The sequence below is a fragment of the Abramis brama genome, assembly GCF_963993115.1.
Source record: "Abramis brama genome assembly, chromosome: 22".
NCBI lineage: Eukaryota > Metazoa > Chordata > Actinopteri > Cypriniformes > Leuciscidae > Abramis > Abramis brama.
The window spans coordinates 19,732,178-19,757,540 of NC_139984.1; the positions used below are offsets into that span (position 1 = coordinate 19,732,178).

General features: G+C 37.4%; 1 protein-coding gene across 2 annotated transcripts; it reads left to right on the forward strand.

The window, feature by feature from the left end:
- The first annotated feature begins 1,531 nt into the window (after window positions 1–1,531).
- Window positions 1,532–25,298, forward strand: erbb3b (erb-b2 receptor tyrosine kinase 3b). Of its 2 annotated transcripts, XM_084098837.1 has the most exons (29): window positions 1,532–2,023; window positions 7,938–8,089; window positions 8,198–8,378; window positions 10,528–10,653; window positions 11,571–11,633; window positions 12,174–12,292; window positions 12,429–12,570; window positions 14,174–14,287; window positions 14,427–14,544; window positions 14,838–14,911; window positions 15,026–15,116; window positions 16,446–16,642; window positions 16,751–16,883; window positions 16,976–17,069; window positions 18,140–18,297; window positions 18,382–18,435; window positions 18,531–18,672; window positions 19,033–19,152; window positions 19,256–19,354; window positions 19,436–19,621; window positions 19,735–19,890; window positions 20,328–20,403; window positions 20,483–20,629; window positions 20,728–20,825; window positions 20,919–21,095; window positions 21,713–21,784; window positions 22,503–22,611; window positions 22,696–22,749; window positions 23,472–25,298. In XM_084098837.1, exons 1-29 carry the CDS (start codon window positions 1,945–1,947, stop codon window positions 24,299–24,301), a joined length of 4,161 nt encoding a protein of 1,386 aa, XP_083954963.1. In that variant the 5' UTR covers window positions 1,532–1,944; the 3' UTR covers window positions 24,302–25,298. The 2 variants fall into 2 exon arrangements, with proteins under 2 accessions (XP_083954963.1, XP_083954962.1); XM_084098836.1 differs by having other exon boundaries at window positions 22,503–22,749.
- The last annotated feature ends 65 nt before the right edge of the window (window positions 25,299–25,363 follow it).

A 25,363-nucleotide genomic window follows, 5' to 3' on the forward strand; every position in this document is an offset into this window, starting at 1 on the left:
GGCGTCATACGGATTACACTGCCTGTAATATTCAGTGATACCGGTAGAGGTCTCAGTGTCCTAATATTCTGAAAAGACAGCAAGCATTATACAATCACAATATGACAAGACCTGTTTCTTCTGCCAATCTCTAATCAGTGATATACTAATAGGCAATATAATTAAAATTTCCATCAATGCAAAGACAAGAATCACATATCAGCTACTGTTCAATAAGAAACATGTTAGCCAGACTTTTAAAAAAAAATTAAAATAAGTACCACAAAGCAAGGTTTTGATGTCAGATAAGAAAATGAATCAGCCTGTAGCTGCCATAACTGTAAATTCATACAATGAAGCGTGATCTTAAGCGTTTACTCTTCTCTCTGATGGGAGTGTTTACCACTGTAGCCTACAGTGGACAGTCTGTTGAGATCAAGCATGTTCTGCTGTGGGTCCAGAAGTCGCCAAACCCCTTGACAATGTGCCTATTGTGATAGCTCGGTCTATATGCATCAATGGGGGGGATTAAGCAGTTGGCATGGCACGAGTACAATAATGCTCTTCACTGTGAACAAGAAACCCATGCAAGACCCCCGGCGGATGACGGCCCGCTCATAAAACTCTGCGAGACTCTGACTAAGTTAGATAGGCTACCTGGAGAATTATTACCACTCAACCAACCCTATGTAATTAGCTAAATGTCCTGAAGGAAGGTATTTAATGGCCTTGTAAATTAGTCATTCTTCGATTAGGTGAACGTTCTGTTCCCTAGATTACTTCATTTCTATGAGTGTTGAAATGTAAATTTTGCCAAATTTGAAAGGGGAAAAAAAGCGAAATTTGTAGAATTCTAACTAACTTTTCCCCTTTATATGAAACATTGTTGCTGTGTGTTACAGAGCAGAGTGACTATTTGAAAATGTATTTATTTTAATTTTTTTGTTCTTTAAATCATTTTACAGTCCTCAGTCAGAATATAGCAATTATAAATATATATAGTCTACAGTTTGTTCTTTCATACTCCGTATAGCAAATAGAGGGGATAGGCCTACTCTTCCTTCCTCATATATATCCAATCATTGACAGAGATAACCATTCAAGCCAATCAGATTTTAGAAATACGTTAGTGCGTCATCATACTTTCAACAGGTAAGGAGAAACTTTAAAGATTACAATACAAATCAACGAAGAATCACAAAAAAACGATTAATCCATTTATTTACTATACTGACAATGTTGTTGATCAGGGATATTAAAACGCCTCATTAATTATGAAGACTGTTTTAAGATGTTGAAATGATGTTATTTCAGGACATGGATTCAACATAATCTAAAAAAAAGTTGTTTTTAAAAAAAAAAAAAGATTGTAAGTAGGCTAGTCAAAGGTGCCCCTAATTTTAATTCTTTACTTCATGAAGAAACATATAGCCCATTGGTTTGTGAGTCACGGCAGGCTGTTGTGCCAGTTTCAGAAGGGTGGAGAAGCGCAGTGTTCATGCAGTGATTGGTAAATAGCACAGCGCTCTATCGGGCCAATCCACATCTCAACATCATAAGTGTAGCCTACACTCAGGGAGTGGTGAGCCTGCGTCATACTTTCAACTTTCCCTCTCACTCTCTTAATCTCGTTTTAGCCTAGTAAATAGTTTATTATCCGTTGACTAAGTGGGAAAATCCAATGGGAATGGTGCTACTGCAAAGCGGAACTTTTTGATGATACACACACAACGCGGATTATCTGACAGGGAACAGAGATTATTCAACAGGGAGAGCAGCCGAAGTAAACAACTAAATGAATTTCGTGGATGTTTTATTTTAGCATAAAACTTCATCCAATATCACCCTCACGCTGTCCATCTTCCTTGAGAGGGGAGCACTTGGTGTCTGGATTTTCCGCAGCGCGCGGTATGTCTGAGGGCGCGCTCGTGTCAGCTCGAGACGATCCTTCACTCGCGAGACGAGATGAGACAGCAGGTGCTCGCGCTCAGCGCGCTGATGTGTTTCTGTCTACTCCAGCCAGTAACTTCACAAACTCTAGAAGGTATAAAAGTCTTAATTCTCTTATACCGATATACATATTATTGTTAAAATGCCGTTATAAGATACACACTTATAGCCTATACCTAAATAATGTGAATTTCTGTTGAAAATTATCGTTGTCTCCCCTAAAAATTCTTCGTTTGAGTTGAAAAATTAACGATTTGTTTGATTTTCTTGTCATGGTATGCCCCCTTAAAACCCCTGGGTTTATGCCCTTGTTTAGATTTCATGGGTTGTTTCACATTTAAACTGTGTAATAGAATGTAATCTTTACCTGGGTAGTTAAGCAGTAACACACATTAACTTTTTATATTTAAGTACTAGCCAATTTATCTGTATAAAGGAAAGCAGGTGCTGTGACTGGCCACAAGTTTTTCACCAGTTTAAACGACTTTCAGCTTTTTGCACTTAAATAGTCCTGTGGTGTGGCAAATGGATTTTTAAAAGCACAAACTTTCCATGTAGTCATTAAAACGTATGTAGAAATCATAATAGTGGCATATATATTGTTTTATATGAAGTTTACCTTGTCACAGTGCAGGACACTGCTGTCACTGCTTGACGTCATCATGTCAAACACTCACTTGGACTTTCTAGACATCGCTGTTGACCACAACCCTAGATTAGAACTTAATTGTTCTTATAAGAATGGACAAGAGTGAATGATATGAGAAGTGTGTGTGAGTGGGATGAGCTTAAACATTTCTAAAAATAGGGGAACATGTCTAACATAATGGTGACTATATGCTTTTACAGTAGGATTTTAATTATCTGATTATGCCATTAGCCAGACAACATATGAGGCAAAATAATTAGGCCTATGCATACTTCTTGTAAATGACCCTCAACTATAACATGTGGAACAGTGGTGAGTCATGTTGACTTAATATATTTACTCTCTTGAAATTATTAAACCAGTTTCAACTTAAGCTTTAGGGCACAAATCTTTTATCCTCAGGAGCTCTTTTTTAGAGAACATTAGCTTCAAGCACTGTGAGTCCCTTGATAGCCAATCACTTATATTTGCCGCCAATCACACATTACTCAGCTGAACAGAATAAGGTGTGGGACTATAGTGCCATATCATAAACCGCTCTTTAATAACTCCTTTACAGTCATGGCTCCAAAGTTCAGCCTCTTTTAAGCATACAAGAGGTTTGATAGGAAGGACTTTACTAAGTTAATAATCTAATCACCCTTTCCTTCCGGAGAGGATTTTGAATGGAAGACATCTGCTCTGACCTAATAAAAGCACAATATCCAATAGATAGGTAAAGCCTGTTTGTTTTAAAAGAGAAATGCAAAACTTCATTGAACAGATTTAAAAAGAAAAGACAGAAACCATGCATACTTCCATCCAACAGCGGAACGTAATGGCCTCAGATCTGGAGCAGTCTGTACTTGCAGAAGTTCACGTGAATAGGCGTGGATGTGTGTTTTGGAAGTTGTCTTTTTTGTTTAATGTCGGCTCTTCTTTCAGTTTGACATTAGTACTAGTGTCATATCTTTCTCAGTGTGTCTTCTAATCTATCTTTGCTTTCCCTCATGGGTTCTTCCACTCACCCTCTTTTTTCTGTCTCTTGTTCTGTCTGTCATGAGTGCCCAGTCCCCGCCCTGACTCTCTTTGAACTATAATCATTGTGTGCTGCTGGATTCTATTGTATGTTCCATAGTGGCTTCTGCTCACTGTCTCTGATACTGTTGATTTAAGATTACTTGTGTGAATGAACAGGACTCCATAAATCCATACATTATTAGCATCCAAATATCGTGTGTGTGTGTGTATTAATATGCACATGCTATCTAGACAATACCTGGCACAACAGCAAATATGTCATGTGGGTGTGTTCACCTTTACATGTGCATGGCTGCATAGCCTTCTATAAGGGTGTTTCTCAAATTTCATTCCTCATTCATCATCACTGACTGCTGGACAGATAATAGGGATGCACTGATTAAAATTCTGGTCAGTACAATAATTACTCAATGTTATGGCAGGTAAATATTAAAAATGTCTACTATTTTGTCTAAAAAATCATTTTATTCATGTTGTAATGCTTAAGTGAAATTAGGCATCACAATATTATAATGTACAATATGAAATATGGAAAGAATGGAATGACAAAAAAGGGATGAAAAGTCTTATAGTATAAAAAAAGTGTTCTTAAAGGATTACATTTTTGCTGTAAACTTGCACTGTCCATTTAACCTCATAACACATTCAGGTCTATTTTGACCTGGAAGCGAGAAATTAAAAACAATACTTTAGGAACCAAACTTTGGGTCAAGACTATCATCAAATACATATCACTTAGATTTTTTTTATTATATATAACCTTTAATTTTTTTTTTTTCACTTTTTTTTTTCAGCTTGTCTTTTCTTTCTTTCTGTCTTTCTTTCTTTCTTTCTTTCTTTCTTTCTTTCTTTCTTTCTTTCTTCCTTATTTTTTTACATCTATAAAGTGTGCAATCATAGTACCCATAGTTGTAACATTCAAAGTCAATATATAACTTATATTGCAGAAACTAGAAATAAAAGGGCCATGTTTATAGATATATTTATTGTGTTTACAGTGTTCATACGTGTTCAAATGTATTCATTATTAATTAATTATTCAAATTTTGCATTTGTTCTTTATCTAAGATAAAATTGCAGAATTTGCATACAGAATAGTGCAAACAGCAACCCATGTGACAGCACTTCCTGTAAGCAGCACATTTTTATGCGTTCCCAGAATAGATGCTGCCATAACTCCCCTCCAGCTTCATTCCTCAGAGTATTGTAAAGTCACTCAGTGGTATGGTTGTACACATTTCAGGATGCAGTAACATATAGACTGGAGCAATGTAAAGGACAGCGGTCACACTTAGATTATGTCCCTATGCATCACCCCCACCCCTCCGGACTCCCCCTCCTCTTGATAGAGTACTACGCTCACACTCATCCTATTGTCTGGTTGTATGATCTCAGCCCTGCACACACACACACACACACACACACACACACACACACACACAGTCAGTGTCAATCAGAGCTACACATTAACAGAGCCACACATTTATAGCTAAGTGACAATACTGTGCTTTGTTCATTAATAATGCCCCCTCTAGATCTCATAGCCAGATAGAGCCTTAGGCCTCAGACATGCAGCTGAGCATTACACTCTGCCAGTCTCGGGAATATACCGTTTAACCCCTCGCAAAATACGCCCACAATGCACACTAGGTTCTCTTGGCTCTAAGGCAGTTGCCGGCTCCCAATGTTTAAAGATTTTTTTGTTCTTCCTGAGGGTTGTTTGCACACAACTAATATTTTACAGCAACACTATGATTAATGGGTTTATTGAATGCGAACGCAAGCAGGTTCACCAGCCAGAACTTGCTGTGTTTGTTTTACAATGTCATTTTCAAGTTCTCCTATGTTCTTAAAACCTATATGCAAAGTTAAACTCACGCCCCATTGACATATTTGTGGCCGGCTCGTCCCACCTTTAAAGGTTCATTAACACAACTCTGCTCTACAAAGGCAAAACACAGTACAGATTTTGTCTAAATGAAATTGGGTGTCTTAAGCCAGGTGCACACTGAAGAATTTATAATAGTCCTTCATGAGTGTTGCTTGTCTGACTGTACAAACATGATTCCTGCTGTAAGCCATGTCACACTGTAGGATCTTTTCAGATCTGGATCTGTTTTCAAACCTAGTGGGCCTCCTGCCACTGTGTATTTTGGATGTCTCACTCATCTAACACACCTGATTCAGCTCATTAATAGAGACAGCAAAAACCCCAAATGGGTGTGTCCGATTTGAGAGACATCCAAAATGTGCAGTGGTAGGGAGTCCCCAGGACAGGGTTGAGAAGTGCTGTCTTAGACTGTGGTCTGTTGTGTGACGTACAGGTTTGGCTCAAACATGCTCAGTTCCTGTGCTAGTTTGCTTTGCCTTTGTTGAGCAAAACTTATGCAACAGTAAATAAAACTTAATTTTTTTTTTTTTACAGAAGGTGCTTTAACAACAATACAAACTTTACATTATGCGAATGTTTTCCAGAATGTTCATATTACCAAGAAAATTTTTCTTAAAACATAAGAAATGAATGTTTTTGTTATGATTAAAGCAACAAGAACATTAGGAAAAAGTTCTTACAACATAAAACTATTAAGGGCCATTCACCAAAGATGATAACTATAAACTTTAAATAATTGTACTAATTCTATGAGAATATTCATAGAAAATTCACTTTATGAAAATTCATAATAATTCTGAAAATTCACTTTCAGAATTATATTTTCCAGCTAATGAACAATAAAAATATTGACAGCCAATCAGAATCCACTGGACCTTAAAAGAGCTTGAATATAACAAGTACCAGATGTCATGACCACAGCTCGCGATTATATTAAACAAAGCGGTATCCTGTGTTGGTGTGGACGCCAATATAGTTATCGCTATAGTTATCATTCTTGGTGTGAACAGGCCTTCAGCTGGATGGTTTTTATTCTCAGCGTACTTATTTAGACGCATTCTCTGTTCATTTTCAAACTGAAGTTGAGTTTTACTAAAAGTCTATTTGTACTGAATTTAACCTGAAATATTCTTGATATAACTAGAAGATTAGGTTTATTGTCATGTCTCACAAAACCAGGATCTCAAATCTGTATGCTACAATGCATCTTGGGTAATTTTGGATGCCACAGTATTATAGAGTGATACACAGAGTGTCAGTTAAGTAAGTGCATGCACACATGTGCTCATGGTAAACATGCACTGCAGTACACTCAAGGAAGACCGTTGGGTGTTTTAGAGGTGGGGTGAGTAAGAGAGCAAGAGTGATTTCTTTATCAGTTGTCTCAGTCACCTCAGGCCACTAACCCAGATTCCATCTCTGTCTGAAGCTGTTTCCCACTTTTAAGTCTGTTTAGGGACTTTCAGTTGTCTTGTACTACATCCTGACCTGCAGCATCTTGGTGACCTCTGACCTTGCCCTCATTATGTAAATGACCTTGTGGTGTGGCTGCTGCATGATGTCTTTGTGTGCGCTGTGAGTGGAAGCCTTGTGTGGAAGTGGCCACTTCAAAGGGGCTATATATGTGTACAGAGGCCTCTGTGACTGTTCTTCTGCAGTCTCATACATTATTGCCATTTACAAATAGACGGTCAAACAGATTATCAGCCTATATATTTGAACGGTACATCATAAAGAAGTGTTCCGGGTTATTTACTACTTAACATGTCTACGGGCAGCATATCTAGCATGCCGTTGATTACTCCAGGAAGTGTACTTTGCCCTTTGGTTTGTATAGGGAAAATGCATGAATATTAATATACTTGCACTTGGAAGTCATGCAGGCAAGTGAGCAGTAACATGAGTAAATGTTTAAAACACCCAGTATCAGACTAGTTCATAAGCCAAAACTAAGGGCTGTGCTAAAATTAATCTTTGTAATAATAATATACAATTGAAAAATGTAAGGTCAGTAAGATTTTAAAATGTTTTTGAAAGAAGTCTCTTACGCTCACCAAGGCTGCATTAATTCGATCAAAATAAACTAAAACAGTAATATTGTGAAATAGTATTACAATTACAATGAATTATTTTGAATTTTCAGCATCATTGCTCCAGTCTTCAGTGTCACATGATCCTTCAGAAATCATTCCAATAGGCTGATTTGCTGCTCAAGAAACATTTTCATGATCAAAAACACTTTTCAAAACATTTATTTGAAATAAATAAAAATGTCTTTACTGTCAATTTACTGTCTGCTGAATAAAAGTATTAATTTCTTTCTTTCTTTTTCTTTTTTTAAAAAAGACAATGAAGGTTGTGACTTTAAATTTCTTTTCAAATGATCCACAAACTCATATACAGTAGCCTACAACGTAATTAGATGTAAGCAATCTCTTTCCCCACCAGTTTGCACGGGCACCAAGAATGCTCTGAGCTCCACTGGCACCCCTGCACAACACTACAACAACCTGAAGGAACGCTACACCGGATGTGAGATCGTCATGGGCAATCTTGAGATCACACTGATGGAGAATGACCTAGATTTTTCATTTCTTGGAGTAGGAGAATTTTTTATACATATATGAAATGGTTGATTTGGCTGTAACATTACTGTAACATAACATCACTGATTACTGTAACATGCTTGTCTTATGCTTCTCTTTCAGAGTATCCGAGAAGTCACAGGCTACATCCTCATTGCTATGAACCAGTTCCGTAGGTTGCCTCTGGACCAGCTCAGAGTGATTCGTGGTAACAGCCTGTATGAGAAGGAATGGGCCCTCTCTGTCTTCCATAACTTTGAGAGTCACAGTGGCCTGGAAAATCTGGGCCTCACCAACCTTACAGGTGAGACAAGATTGTAAAAAAAATCTGTGAGGGAAAACACATGACAGATGTCACATCGAGTTTCCAGCAATGAGTAATTTGTCCAAACTGAACATGCAGCGTGCCACTGCAGAAACAGAAACCAAGTGATCAACAAAGTGTCCCGCCATTCATTGGTTGTGGATGGTTAGGACAAAAATCTCTTGGATTACAAATGCTTCCTTAGATAATTCCTTTCTGTGGAGCATTTATGATCTTGTAAAGCTACCTTCTCAAAACAAATGGATGTGTCAGAAAGTAAATTTGACATCAGTGTTTTGCGGAAGTGTGTAGGAGTATTTAGGAATCTGGCAGATTTACATAGTGTAGCTCTGGCACACCCATTTCAGTCAGTAGAGCAAACTGATATACAGACAGGCCCTCAAAAGAGCTTGAGCCTGGCAGAAGTGTGTCTGTGTGTTTTGTGGATCACATCATTCAAACTGCATATTTTATATAATTTGACCTGTCCAGACTCGTATGAGATGTCAGAAAAGATGCATTGAAGGGGCACATACATACCCTGGTAATCCAGAGTTCTCGCGAGAGCACAAGTTGAATTTGCTCAGCGAGTTACTCTGGTGTGGAGTAATCATGCTCATTAAATATGCCCCTCGATCTGAGCTGCATCACATCGGGTTATCTGATATAGGCGGGCCAGAGGCGAGCTAAACAGATGACGACAGCGCTGCGACGTCAAAGTCATTAGTAAACATTGCAAGATGGCTATGGATGAATACCAGTTGTTTGAAATGGCTTTGGCCGCTACAATGAACGAGTTAGACTTGGCTTTTTATCTAAAAGAGGAACAGAAGACGCCGCTCGAATCGTTCCTTTGCAAGAAGGACGTTTTTGCTGTTTTGCCAACCGGATACGGTAAGAGTATAATCCACCAGTTAGCTCCGCTGGTAGCTAAGTGTATGGGGTTTATTGTTGTGATTGGTCGTAGTTTTATCCATTTGCATGGAGTGAGATTTTCAAATGCATGCAATGCAATCTTTTAGATTTAGGTCTGGATTTCCAGGCTAGCACATACAGAGGGGTTGGACAATGAAACTAAAATACCTGGTTTAGACCACAATCATTTATTAGTTAGGTGTAGTGCCTTTGTGATGCCAATACAGCATCAGTTCATCTTGGGAATAACAGAAACAAGTCCTGCACAGTGGCTAGAGGGATTTTGAGCCATTTCTTTTCCAGAAATGGTGGAGGAAAACATTTTCTGATTTGCTCCTCCAAAATACCCCAAAGTGTCTCAAAAATATTTTGATCTGGTGACTGTGCAGGCCATGACAGATGTTCAACTTCACTTTCATGTTCATCAAACCATTCTGTCACAAGGTTTGCTGTGTGGACTGGTGCATTATCATGCTGGTACACAGCACCCCCTTCAGGGTTCAATGTTTGAACCATTAGGTGCACATGGTCCTCCAGAATGGTTTGGTAGTCCTTGGCAGTGGCGTGCTCATCAAGCACAGTAGAGAATGCCATGATATTGCAGCCCAAACATCACTGATCCACCCGTGCTTCACTCTGGGCATGCAACTGTTCAGGTGTTAAGCCTCTTTGTAGCTTCTCCACACCGTAACTGTACACGTGTGAGAGACAGTGAAGGTGAACTCATCAGAGAACAATACATGTTTCACATTGTCCACAGCCCAAGATTTGCACTGGTGGCACCATTGAAACCTTGTGACCAAAGGTTTAGCTATTGCAGCCCAACCATGAATATTGACTCTGTGTAGCTCCCGACAAACAGCTTTGGTGGAAACAGGAGAGTCAAGGCGTGCATTTAATTCTGCAGTGAGATGGGCAGCTGTGTTTTTAATTTTTTTTGGAGACAATCTGGGTTAGTACAAGGACATCCCTTTCAGACAGCTTCTTCTTTCGTTGACAGTTACCCCTGTTTGATGTGGTTTGTCCTACGTGGTGGTTTGCTGACATTACCCTGGACATTCTGAGACATTTCCAAGAACTATAACAGCACCTCTTGATGGGAAACAGAAACTTAAAATTAACCTTCATGCTCAATACAGTGCAGCCAGCTTATATATATATATATATATACATATACATATACATATACATATACATATACATATATATATCCCCCTCTATGTGTCCCCTGCAGAGATCATGGAAGGTGGAGTACAGATTGTCCATAACAGGAACCTCAGTCATGCTCCATGGATCAACTGGCAGGACATTGTCAGAGACAGTGATGCTCACATCCAGATCCAGCACAATGGAGAAAAAGGTTTGTACATTCACACCCTGATTGGGTGGTTATAGATTGAGTGTGTGAGATAGATATGTGTCATTGACTTATGTTTTATATTCATGTCCAGAAAATGTTTTAATCGTTTACTCACCCCCATGATGTCCCATCCCCATATTGTTGTCTTCCATCTTTAAAGCATAATAGGAGATGTTATCTACCATATATAGAATGTGGATGATGATGATATGAAAGAAAAGTAGCCTAAAAGACTTCTTCTGAAGCCTTTTTAAATCTCTTTTGTTTGTTTTTAGGTACAGTCTCTAGATTATTGTAAAATGATCCACTGGAGACAAGTGTAAATGAGAACCCAAGTGCAGTTTATTATAAACAAAACCGAACATGAAACAAAAACATGGCGTGGCATGAAAACTCAAAACAAGACATGAACATGAACATGAACATGAACATGAACATGAACATGAACATGAACATGAACATGAACATGAACATGACTCACAACAGTGGTAACAGGAAACAACACTTGACAAAGACACATAGCAAACATGAGGGCTTAAATACACAGACTAATGACAAGGGACACCTGTGAACAATGATCAGACAATTAACAAACGACAAGACACATGGCAGGATCACATGACAAACAGGGAATCACATGACAGACATGAAGCATGACAAGACACAGAAACATGACAAGAACAAACCCAAAATCGTGACAAATATATGTTCAAGAACCAATGGCATTTAGCACCAATGATTTCATTGTTTAAAAATGCTGTTTTGAAACAAAAGCACAAAATGAGTTTAAATGAGACAATACTGGGTTAGAAGAACCAAATAAGAATCTGTAAAATGATAACAAAGTGTAATTTATTTTGTGAACTATTCCTTTGATTGCACTCATTTAGATATTTGACCTCTCTTTGTGTTCATAGGGTCATGTGATTCTGCATGCGGAGAATTCTGCTGGGGTCCACATAAAGATCAGTGCCAGAAATGTAAGTAACTGAGATTAATTTCACATACACCACTGTTCAAAAGTTTGGGGTTGGTTTAAATTGTTTAATGTTTTTGAAAGAAGTCTCTTATTCTCAACCAGGCTGCATTTATTTGAACAAAAATATAGTAAAACTAATATTGTGAAAAAGTATTACAATCTAAAATGACTGTTTTCATACATTTTTTAAATATTTGGAAATTTCATTTTATTCCTGTGATGGCAAAGCTGAATTTTCACGTGATCCTTCAGAAATCATTCTAATATGCTGATTCAGTGACACATTTTAGAATAAGAATTTAACAATAAGAATCATTTATCAATGTTAAAAACAGTTGTGCAGCTAAAACATTTTGTTGAAATGGTTTCTTTAGAATTTCTTTTTGTAACATTTTAAATAACTGTCACTTTTACTGTCAATTTAATGCATCCTTGCTGAATAAAATTATTCATTAAAAGATATTGTTTGAATAATTTAATAACTTTCTTTTAGTCATACACAATGATACGGAGGTATTTTGTCTGTGTGTGTGTGTTTTAGTGACAAAAACAGTGTGTGCACCTCAGTGTCATGGCCACTGTTTTGGGACCAACCCTAATGAGTGCTGCCACACAGAGTGTGCTGGAGGCTGCATTGGACCAAAAGACACAGACTGCTTTGTGAGTACTAGCACTATTGTCATAATGCTCTCATTGCATTGCTCAATATCTGTCACATCTATTGTAAGAAACAAATACAATGAAAACAAAACAAAGCATTGTAACAAACTTTAACTCTTAATACTTTTTCAAAAAGGCATGTCGGCATGTCAATCACTCAGGCTCTTGCGTCCCTCACTGCCCTCGGCCTCTGGTTTATAACCGGCAGACCTTTCAGCTGGAGCCAAACTCTGAAGCCATGTATCAGTTTGGTTCGATCTGCGTACCCAAATGTCCCGGTGAGTTACGAGCCACAACACCCGGTTTACCACAGAGAAGGCCTTCACTAAAGCATGAGCCAGAAAATAAATAGTTTCTGGGGAATGGTGGCTTGGTGGATTAAGATCTAGGATTGTAATTCAAAGATAACTGGTTTTTAACTTGGTAGAACTGATGTAAGGTCTAGTAAATTATTGTAAATGAACTGTGAATGAACTCTTGGAGCATTCAGTGAGAGCTTTGGGTGACATGCCTCATTGACAGTGCATCAGAACTGCATTGACGTATCCATGGAAGACGATAAACAACAATGTTAAACATAACACAAGTTTAAACAAATGCCAGATTTGAATCGTGCTACACCGCTCCCCTTACTGTGTTTTACTTTTAGATTAAATTTGAGTCCACAATTAACACTCGCCAAACACCACTTGCGTTGGCGTTGGAAAGTAAATAAAACACAGGATAGTTGGCTGTTGACATTTTTAGGAATTTCAACATAATACATGGTTCTAAACCACAATGTATGATTGTTAGACTATGATTGCTAAATCTGACTTAAGCAATATGTGCCCCTCGATCACAAAACCAGTCACAAGTCGCACGGGTATATTTGTGGCAATAGCCAACAATACATAGGTCAAAATTATTGATTTCTTCTAAAAATTTTGATGTTCCATGAAGATATTTTGTACATTTCCTACCCTAAAGATATACAACTTTTATTTTTGTGAGTGAATGCATCACAATCACGAACATAAATGGACAACTTTAAAGGCGATTTTCTCAATGTTTAGATTTTTTTGCATCTTCTGATTCCAGATTTTCAAATAAGTGTATGTCGGCCAAATATTGTCCTATCCTAACAAACCATACATCAATGGAACGCTTATTTATGTATACTATGTTATATATTATGAATATATTATATGTAATATATTTATGTTATATTATGTTGTATATTATGTATACATCTCAATTTAAAAAAATTGACCCATGTGACTGGTTTTGTGGTCCAGGGTCACATATGAACAAATCAAATCAGAGATACAGGAATACTACTGAAGAAAACAGACTAAAAGTTTCCCTTTTCACTAAAAGTATATCCAGAAAGACACCGAAACAAAAACAGAAATAACCACTAAATAATTCCTTTAGAAATAAAATAATTATTTAAAAAATAAATGTTTTTATAATATTACATTTTTTTATATAGAAATGTTATTGATATTTATGTTTTTATGTGACTTAAGCAACGAGAGCAAAGGAAATCAGTTACCAGAAGTCCACCAAAAAGCCACCGAAACGGAAAACATGAATAACCATAAATAATTACTTCCAAAAATAATAAAAAATTAAATAATTCCTTTTTTTTTTAAGTCTCAAAAATACATATATATATATTTTTTTTGAAGAAATACAAAATACACTTTCATGGCAGGTGGCTCTTCTTTAGGAACTATGCCTATATATGTATCTGTAATAATGGTAGTCTACAAAGCACATTAATGGTTAGTCACACACACACACACACAAAAAGAGAATATTGTAACTCTCTTAAGACACATAATAATGAGTGCAGCATGTAGAATGGGTGACCTTTCCTCTTATTTTTTTCTTCAGCACACTTTGTTGTGGATGGCAGTGCATGTGTGAGCAGTTGCCCTCCTGGTAAAACAGAAAAAGAGAAAAATGGCATTAAACAGTGTGAACTTTGCATTGGCCTGTGTCCCAAAGGTAAAGTGCCCATCCAACCATTTTAATTTACTGGATCATAGCAGATGAATGCAATGAACTCAATGTGCTTAAGAGTCTTGAGTAAAGAAAATTAATCTGTTGTCATGTGACCTCATATTTTTTCTCTTTCTCTCTTTAGTATGTGAGGGAACGGGAGCCAATCATAGACAAACAGTGGACTCCAGTAACATAGACAGCTTTATTAACTGTACCAAGATCCAAGGAAGTCTACATTTTCTGATCTTGGGTATCAAAGGGTAAGACACACACAAACACACTTTGATAAGCTCTCTCAGACCTGAACAACACTGTACCATAAACAGTCTGTCCTATATTCCAGACCTTTCCCCTGTAATGTCATCGAAGGTTTTAATTAGGTCTTTACACGTGATTCATGGGCTATTTCTCATGAAGACACCAGCTCAGATTATTTCACTGCCTTCCACAGGTTATTAATTAATGAATAAACAGAGAGCAGATTGATGAGTGCCCACAGAGAGTCCATTACTGAGATTGTTTATGCTAATATCTGCACTGTTCTATTCCGCAGAGACGTCTATCATAACATACCACCTCTGGAGCCTGAAAAGCTCAAAGTATTTAACACTGTCAGAGAAATTACTGGTATGATACTTTACTTTAGGCATACCCTGATTGCTCTCTGTTTGTGTTCTTGTTGCTGTAGTTTTTGGTACGTCATTCCATCTCATGTTGTGACTCAGTGTGTGTGATTTGTAGGCATTTTGAACATTCAGTCTTGGCCCGATGAACTCAGCGATCTGTCTGTTTTCTCCAGTCTCACTACCATTCAAGGAAGATCTCTGCACAAGTGAGTGTGTGTAGGTGTGTGTGAGAGTGTTTTATGTGTGTTTGCATGGTCTAATGTTAACTCTTTGCAACATACGCAAATGGGTGAATTGACGTAATGGAAATGCAAATTCAAATTGCATTATTGTTATTCCAGAAAACCTTTTTCTTCTTTTACTTTGATATTTGATACACAAAAGGTTGGGGTTAATAAAATTGCTTAATGTATTTGATCAAAAATACAGAGTCAGAGTTCAGAGTCAACAGCCTTGTGGGCAGCGACATGTAGTGCGGTTGTGTGGTTGTTGTTTACTTTTATTATGCGCATGGAGAAATTTTATTTCAGTGAGTTTCAACATGCATTCACACACACACAAAAAAGCAACGTACACAAATATGAAAATCACACTGTATAAAAATCTCAAAATCAAAAAGACAAAACAATCCCCCCTGACTCATCACTGAGACTCGCACAGTAAATTCTACAAAAATACTATCTTTCATTTAAGCATTTTACTGCCTGTGGCAAAAGGGAATGTTTCCCCCTATTTTTAAAAAAAGAACTTAAATCTCCAACCCGAAGGTAATAGCTGTTTATTACCTATATTAGCTATTACCTTCGGGTTGGAGATTTTAAATGCCAGTGTTTTTTTTTGTATGTGTTTTTTTGTTGATGCCTATGGTCTGATATAATGTTCATGGCTTTGTTGTGCTTCAGATGACCTGAGTTTGAGTCCCGGCTCAATAAAAGTATTAATTTATTAATTTTTAACCTGTGTGTGTGTGTGTGTTGCACATCAGTCATTATTTTGTGTCATATTCCAGTCACATCCTGTTTTTTTATTCCTTTAAATGTTTGTCTCTCTACTAAGTGTTTTATTGCTTTTTATTCCTGCAGTGTTTAACATTGTGCATGCGTCTCACCATTGTTTTTTGTTTTCCCTGTGTTTTGTATGTTACTCCCCTCATTCTCCACATGTGCTTATGTCTGTCCTGCAGCCCTAAGAGGTATGTACCCCCTGCAACCCATCTAAAAACCGGTATTTCTGTATCGCCAAATCTCTCTCAATCACATGTGCAAACATTGTCTTTTTTCCTGCTGTGGGTGCCAAGTAATGACAACAATCTTCCTGATGAGTTGTGAAATGTTTCTGTAAGGATAACGGGCATGTATGAACATATATTCAAACTGGCATGAGATGAGGGTCATGAATGGTTCATGTGCTTTCATTTGTGATCTGGCACTGGGAGCCTGTGGTGTGCTCAGGGGAAATCACTGTGGATCTGTCCCTTCTTTCGGTCATTCTCCCTTTATGCTCCAATTTCTCATTCATTTCATCCTCTCCATTAGGCCCTTCTCTTTGTTGGTGATGAAGATTCCCTCCCTCACATCTCTGGGACTGTATTCCTTGCGTGAGATCAGCGATGGCAGTGTATACATCACTCAAAATATAAACCTGTGTTATTACCACACTGTCAACTGGAGTAAGATCTTCACTGGTAACCGCCGGCATGACATCAAGGACAACAAACCCCACACCCAGTGTGGTCAGTTAAGTTCCTCCCTAACTGCAGAATGTGTACTGTCTTTTTCACATATGTTATTATGTTGTCATCCATTGTTAACATGCATGTCTTTGCATTTCGTGTAAACAGAGGAAGAGGGCCATGTGTGTGACCCGTTGTGCTCAGACGCAGGATGCTGGGGCCCGGGGCCTGAGCAATGTTTGTCATGCAGGAACCACAGTCGGCACGGTACCTGTGTATCTCACTGCAATCTCTACTCCGGGTCAGTGTGCTTGGTAGATTTGTTTTATTTGTATATATTTATACGTTTATTGAAAGTTGGTTCAGTGTATGAAGGACTGTGTGTGTCCACAGAGAGCCACGGGAGTTTGCAGCATCTAATGGAGAGTGCCTTGCTTGTCACCCTGAGTGTCTGCCCCAAAATGGGAAACAAACATGCCAAGGAGAAGTATGCAACTTTAAACTTTTCTTTCTTTTGTTATGATTTTGCTACCCATGGGGGCTTAAATAAGTGTTGGTATTAACTAAAACTAAAACGATTGAAAATCAAATGAGAAACTTAAACTTAAACTTTTTAACTTTCATTTAAGCTGAAGTACTAAAATGACTAAAGCTAAAACTGAAATAAAAAAATAAAAAAGCTTTATTAAAAGAACAAAATGAATAAAAATGACAAAAGCACAATAAAATTGCTTACACTAAAAGTAAAATAAAAGCTCATTCAAAATATTAATATATACATAAAACTTAAATAACACTGGCCCAAAATTTACACTAAATATTAATTTCAGAAATAATAAAATTTCCATCATTCGTTTAAATTCAATTCAGTTCAATTATTAACTGCTTATTTTTTTAAATTGATTTGTTTGTTTGTTTATTTATCTATTTTGATAATTGATTCTGAATCTCAAATTTTTAGTTTCTATTTTTATACATTTGAAGCCCCATAGCTTTCTCATGCATTTTTTCTATCGGCCTGGGAAACCATTTCAGGCATGTAGACTCTTAAACACTACAAGTTTCTGTTCCTGTGCACAAGTCACATCCTCGCTTTTGTATTCTGTCAAATAACACATAACTGTCTGTGTGTCCTTTGAAATAGTTCAGATTTTTCCCCACTTAGATCAGCTGTTCTAGTGATTTGTTTTACTTACTTTATGGTATCCAAGTCTTTGTTTTTACCGGTGCCTATTTGACACATTTTTAATCAACCTCTCACATCTTTCTTATTGTGTATGAATAGTGCTAAAGGGTGTTATGATAATGATGTGAACAACTTTTTTACGGTAAAAAAAAAAAAAATCCAACCCACGCACTCTCTGTGTAATGTCTGGTTGATTACAGTAACTTGCCAGACAGGCTTTGCTGGATCTTTGCTTCAGATCTGTTCATTGTGCAATACATCACTATTAACAGTGACTTAATAAAGAAATTCATTCGAACTGTTTGTCCTAGTGCAGGTGCTTAGTGACAGGAATATTTGTTCTATTAATATATAACTTCTCTGTGCATCAGGGTGCTGATCAGTGTGTAGCATGTTTAAACCTGATGGATGGCCCACATTGCGTTTCTACTTGTCCTAATGGAGTGAATGGGGAAAAGGGTCAGACCATATTTAAGTACCCTAATGCAACAAGTCATTGTGAGCTATGCCACCTCAACTGCACAAGAGGGTAAGTCCAATTGAGAGAGTTTGCTGAAAACACTGTGTATTGGAATGTGAATGTGTTCCTTTGTTGTATTTGTCCCCTCACCAGATGCACAGGCCCTGCGCTCAGAAACTGTGTAGATCATGACAGACTTGTGAACAGGTTTGTAGCACCATCTTCTGGTTACAATTAGAAAGTACAAACGTTTTCAGATATACACATCAAAAGTTTTCCTTCACCAAGCATTTTCCTCTCAGTTCTCAGATCGCAGTTATAGCAGTTGCTGTATTTGCTGGTATCATTGTGCTCTTGGCACTGTTTGTGCTTGGCATGCTGTATCACAGAGGCCTGGCAATCCGTCGCAAAAGAGCTCTGAGGAGGTACCTTGAGAGCGCTGAGGTAAGTAATTTGGTCTCTTTGAATGTAATGCTTTTTACTTAACCTATATGTAATTAAAAAAATAAGGTTCCTTGCATTTTTTAATACAATGATCTAATTATAATGGATACACACTACCGTTCAAAAGAAGACCCTTTTAAAGGCATGTAATGTAAACATACAGTATGTAACAAATGTAGAGTCTAGCGATACAGATTAATATTGTATTTGAACATTGCATGTGGAGAGTAACTAAATAAACAGTGGCATCTGAAAGTGACATTCAGACATTTTTAACTGTGTCTTAAGTGTGTTATTGGCCACTGTACTTCCTTGGCTATCAATATTATATAATGCGCATTTCCTCCTGTCTACACACAGAGCATTGAGCCGCTGGATCCTGGAGAGAAGGGGACAAAAGTGCATGCTCGCATCCTAAAACCACAAGAGCTGCGAAAGGGCAAACTTCTGGGCTACGGAGTCTTTGGCACTGTTAATAAGGTTGGAATGCCTCTCACATTTAAGTTTGCCTTTGGTCAATTCAATCCTGAACTGAGTTACCTGTTCTCTGGACCGTGATTAAGCTTAAGTGACTTATCCTCAGGGTTTCTGGATCCCTGAAGGAGACTCTGTAAAAATCCCTGTGGCAATAAAGACCATCCAAGACCGCAGTGGCCGGCAGACCTTCACAGAAATTACTGATGTGAGACATCAGCTTGCACTAAAGGTACACTCATACATGCATTGCTTCATGCCTTCATACTTATTTTTCACCTGTCCGCAGCACATGCTTGCAATGGGAAGCCTGGATCACCCGTATATAGTGCGTCTCCTTGGGATCTGCCCAGGGACAAGTTTGCAGCTTGTCACCCAGCTTAGTCCTCAGGGATCCTTACTGCAACACCTTCACCAAAACAAAGACAGCCTGGACCCCCAGCGTCTGCTCAACTGGTGTGTGCAGATCGCAAAGGTGAGATGAGAAGAGTGTGTACTGAAGTGTCCTGATAAATTCTTTATAAATGGTCTTTACATAAAGCTCTTCGGTGCAAAATTATTATACACAACATCTGTATGTATCTTTAGGGCATGTATTATCTGGAGGAGCACTGCATAGCACATAGGAACCTTGCTGCACGCAACGTGCTGTTCAAGAGTGACTACATAGTACAGATCTCAGACTTTGGGGTTGCGGACCTGCTCTATCCAGATGATAAGAAATATGTGTACAGTGAGCACAAGGTAATGTACAGATTAAATTTCTCTTGAAATAAGATACACTACCGTAGAGTTTGGGGTCGGTAAGATTTTTTTATGTTTTTGAAAGATGCCTCTTATGCTCACCAAGGCTGCATTTATTTAATAAAATACAGTAAAAACAGTATTATTTAGAAATATGACTACAGTTTAAAAATAACTGTTTTCTATTAAATTTTTGTGGAAACCTTGATACTTTTTTCAGGATTCTTTGATCAATATAGAAATTTTGCTTTTGATCAATTTAATGCATCCTTGCTGAATAAAAATATTAATTTCCTTCAAAAAAATATTACTGGCCCCAAACTCTATATATTTTTAAATATAAATAAAATGAATATAAAATGATGTATATGAGAAATAAGTTTACTAAAAAGGCATCATCTGTTGAGGTTGCTGATGAAATGGCCTCTTTTTTTCAGACGCCAATTAAATGGATGGCATTAGAGAGTATCCTCTTCAGAAGATACACTCATCAGAGTGATGTGTGGAGCTATGGTGAGTCTCAGTACTGTTGAATATCAGTTTTAGTTGTTTAGAAGTTTATCTGAGTGAATGTTCTTCTTATTTATTCCAGGTGTGACTGTATGGGAGATGATGTCATATGGAGCAGAGCCATACGCAACTATGCATCCTCATGATGTGCCAGGTTTACTGGAGAAAGGAGAGCGGCTGGCTCAACCACAGATCTGCACCATAGATGTCTACATGGTCATGGTCAAGTGTAAGCGGAAAACATCTGCGGATGCTAGATGCATTTGGGCAATGATTTAAAACACTGAAGGTCCTTATAAACACTTTTTATTCCCCACCTTTCCCTAGGCTGGATGATTGATGAGAATGTAAGGCCTACATTTAAAGAACTGGCCAATGAATTTACAAGAATGGCAAGGGATCCACCACGATACCTTGTGGTGAAAGTAAGAAACCAAGATTTTCTTTGCAAGTAGTCAAATATAGACACTAGAAATCAGTTTATGACTGATTTCATTGATTTCCGTGCCATAATGTAGCCTGCTCAGAATTGCACTGGTTCAGAGGAAAGCCACCAACGTGTCAAAGGCACTCATTTAGAGGCAGACTTGGAGAAAGATGATGATGATGAGGTATTGCAGGATGGCTTTGCTACTCCTCCCCTCCAGCTGTCACCAACTAGAAGTCATTCTCGCCTCCGTATGGCCTCCTACAGGGTGAGATGTCCAACATTTCTATCATGTTTACACTATCGTTCAAAAGTTTGGGGTTGGTAAGATTTTTGAAAAATGATTTATTTAATCAAAATACAGTAAAACTGTAATGTGAAAATGTTCTAATATTGTTTTCTATATTAGTATATTTAAAATTTAGATTTATTCCTGTGATGGCAAAGCAGGATATCTAGTAGCCATTACTCCAGTCTTTAGTGTCACATGATCCTTCAATAATTATTGCTGATTTTGTGCTCAAGAATCTTTTATTTTTATTTTTTATCATCAATGTTGAAAAGTTTAGCTGCTTAATATTTTTGTAGAAACTGACAATTTTCTTCATGATTATTTGAGGAATAGTAAGTTTTAATAGTAAGTAGAACAGCATTTATTTGAAATATAAATATTTTGTAACATTATAAATGTCTTTACATTTAATCCATTTCTGCTGAAAAAAAACAAAAAAAACAATTGTACTGACCCTAAAACTTTGAATGGTAGTGTATGTTTGTTATTCTTGTCTGAATAGAACTAATAGTAATAAAGTAACATGTCCTGGGTATAAATAGAAACTGCACAATGATCATCTTCTCACTCTCTCTCTCTCTTTCTCTCATTAGGGCACCTCAGAACACACAACAACTATAGGTTATCTCCCTATGACCCCTGGCCCAGGGGACGACCCTAGACAGGTCAGCTTATATATCATGTCATCTATCATGTTGACTTTGACTACAAGCTTTCATCTTAAATAACTGTTTTGTTATATCACAGTATGGACATGCATTAGATCAGGAGTTTTCAAACATTTTGATGCCAAAATACCCCTTTCCTAAAATATAAAGGCAGCCATATATATTTTCTTGTATAAAGACCCATTTATACTGTTAAATAATAGTACAAAATTGCATAATAGGCTTTTATATTACTTGTATTATGAAATATTATTTATGTCATAGCTTGTTACTGTACTGGAGCAGAATAATTTATCTAAAAAATACTGACAAAGATTGAAGGTCCTACGTTGTCCAACGCAATATTCAAATATTCAATATTTCCAGTATTTCTCCTGCAAAAATGACTAAATGATTTCAGTTTACATCTTGATTGTGTTTTAATTTAGATTGTTATTTTAATATATTAATAATTGATTAATAATTTTTTTTAGCTATGTATATCTATATATTATAGTATTTGTATGTATGTGTATTAAATGTTGTCTATATATGTGAAGCATCACAATAGACGGAACTAACTGCCCCCAGGGATTAATAAAGCTCTAAAATAATAATAATAATAAACAGTCCTAAAAACTTCTCCTTTTTTTCTGTGGACCCTTATTTAAAAAATGCATTATTTCACAAATAAATACAGAATGTGAAATAATAAACTTGCGTTGTTTCCACCCAGATGAGAGCCCAGAGGAGGAAGACTGGCTCAGTGAGGACAGATTCAGAGTGCTCAGAGGGTAGGGGGACCATGGTGGACATTGAGATGGCTGAACTTACTTCTCAAACAGGTAGTCTTCGCAGAGGTCGTAGTCGTATGGACAGTGCCTACATGTCCAACGGCGTGTCTGTGACGTCAGATCCGTTCTCCCCAGGTCTGGAGGGCGTAGATGAGGACCATTATGGATACGTGCTGCCCACGGAGAGAGGTAAAACAATATTGACCTCAAATGTATTACTTGCCATGTACACACTGTAAAGTTTCAGGAGTGACAACTGCATTAAATACATGAGTGAATTCCCTAAATTATAGTTCTGTGTGTGTACGGAATACGACTAACTCCCGAAATTGCTATGATTGACACTGTGGTAACCATAGCAACATTCTGGTGTCTCGTGTGTTTGGTATCCGCTATTTTTGATCAAAGTAATATTACAGCGACCAAAGACTCAAAACCACTGCCAACAGCAGCATTGTGATTTGTTTATGCTTGGAAGGCTGCTTTGCAGTGCTCTCTTTTGCTGTGTTGCCATGTCCGCTTATTATGAGCGTCTTTGGGCTAATTGTATGAGCTTTGCTCATAAAGTGATAAAGTTTATAGAGTTATTACATTAGACATATGCGGGTTGCAATATTTTGGTATTTTTTCAGTTTATTATGGGCTTGTTCTTGATTGCAGTTTTTTTCTAGTAAGATCTAGCAACACAAATGAGTCAAGGCTTGTACCTCTTTTCCTGTGATTTCTTGCACTATGCATACAGAAGTGAGACGAATACATGTGATGCGGTTGTCTGTCCTGTAAATTACTGAACTGGGTGTTACAGAATTAAGCACTAAAAGGTGAAATGACATCCGACTTTAGCTGCAGTGTGTACGTGGTTTTTGGGACTTATCTGTGTGCATTTTTATGACACATATTTTCTCATTTAGATTCTAGAAGCACTGTTTCTCATAGAAGGATATCCAGCAACTCCAAGAGTGCTCTCTCGACACCGAAAACAGACACCACACAAGAGTACGAGCTAATGAACAAAGAGCCCCCTCGACTTTCTCCTTCAGCTACAGATAGCGCTGACGCTTCATCTGCACCGAACAAACCATCTTCCCCTGCTTCTCCTTACACATGCAACATTTTACCACAGAAGAGAGACACTGACTTAACACAAACCGAACAGTCAGATAATGCCACTAGTCCCTCTGAAGAGGACAGCCTGGTGTCTGGTGCTGCTGCTGCTTGTGAATACGGTCTGGATGAAACAGTAACATGTACTGGCGGGAGTCAATCTGAGATCAGCGCTGTAGAGGAAGAACCCTCAGAGGAGCAGCAGCCACAAGAAGCGGTGGTTGAATATGAATACATGGACATACGTGCAGACATACACCAGCAAAACGTAGCAGGGGAGAGCACAGCGAGCAGTCCGGATGAGGTGGAGAGTGGCGTCAAAGAAGCAATTTACCAAAATGTAAGCAATCTGCCAAGGCTGACTGCAAGACATGAGGATTCTTATTGCACTACACAGCACAGTGAATATGTGGACATGGAGGCATCTGAGAGAACTGGCTCTGAGGATGGAGATCAGGCTGATTATCAGAACATTCCGCTAAATGGAAGGCCTGTTGTGGGAGAGGAGTCACAAAAGCCTGGTCTCGGGTCCTTCATAAAAGTGTGTACTGGAGTGGAGGCGCAAAACACTTCATTTGACAACCCAGACTACTGGCACAGCAGATTATTCCACAAGCAGGACGCTGTATGCACGTAATTATTGACCTCTACTCACTAACAGAAACAATGTGATGGATGAACGATGGAAACTGAATGGACTGGGATAACCAGGATGTTTCTAAGGATGTATATCTACCATGTGTTCAGTATTTGAACACATGAATTTATGCTAATGTGCCAACAAAATAAACTTTATAATAGTATGAAATGTCTTGTTGAAGATTGGCCTACCTCTATTTGTTTGTCTCTGAAGTCCAACCCCTGTGGTTTTGTATACAGATTAATGTTTTTTTTTTAAGACGATGATTTTTGTTTACTCAATGAGGAACAATTATTTTTGGAAAAATACTGTTGTATAAATTGTATATTGATTTTCTCAATAAATAAAGTAATTTTCATTTGATTACTTACATTTATTGTCTCCCATAGTTAATTGTTCGCATTATTATACGTAAGATTTTGCTATCACCAATGTCAAACAAGCGTAGGTCATTTTATTTGAAAATATTTTTCATTAAAAAATGAAAAAATCACTTTATTTAAATGACACCACAGAACAGTTTTCACTCAGAAATTAGAAATCAGCTATTCATTTCACAAATAATTACAATGAATGAAACGGCAAGTAACACTGAATTGAACGTACAATTTTGTAGTAGAATGACTGAAATTGTATTTTCTTGTAAAACATACTCCAATAATCTTTTGTTTTATTTAAAACTTAAAAAAAAAAAAAATTACAGTGTATATTTGAAACATTTTCAGAATAAAAAGTATTGATAAGGCTACTAAAATATTAGTGAGGGTTGACTGCTGTGATCAGACATTAAAGGCGTGAATGTGTGCAAATTAGAGACAAAGGAATGCTTTTCTAATCAGAGATAAAAAAGACTGAACTAAAAACTCCAATTCTGTGCGAGCCAGATTGTTGCATATTTTATTAATCTATAGGCAAAATTAGAAAATAAGGGTTTAAAACTAAACTGAATCTAGAACATTTTTATATGGTATGTCTGAAATAAAGATATTCTTTTGTTTTCACATGTTATGTGTTTATCGGGTTTCATTTATTTATTATATATAAGAGTCTGCACTCATT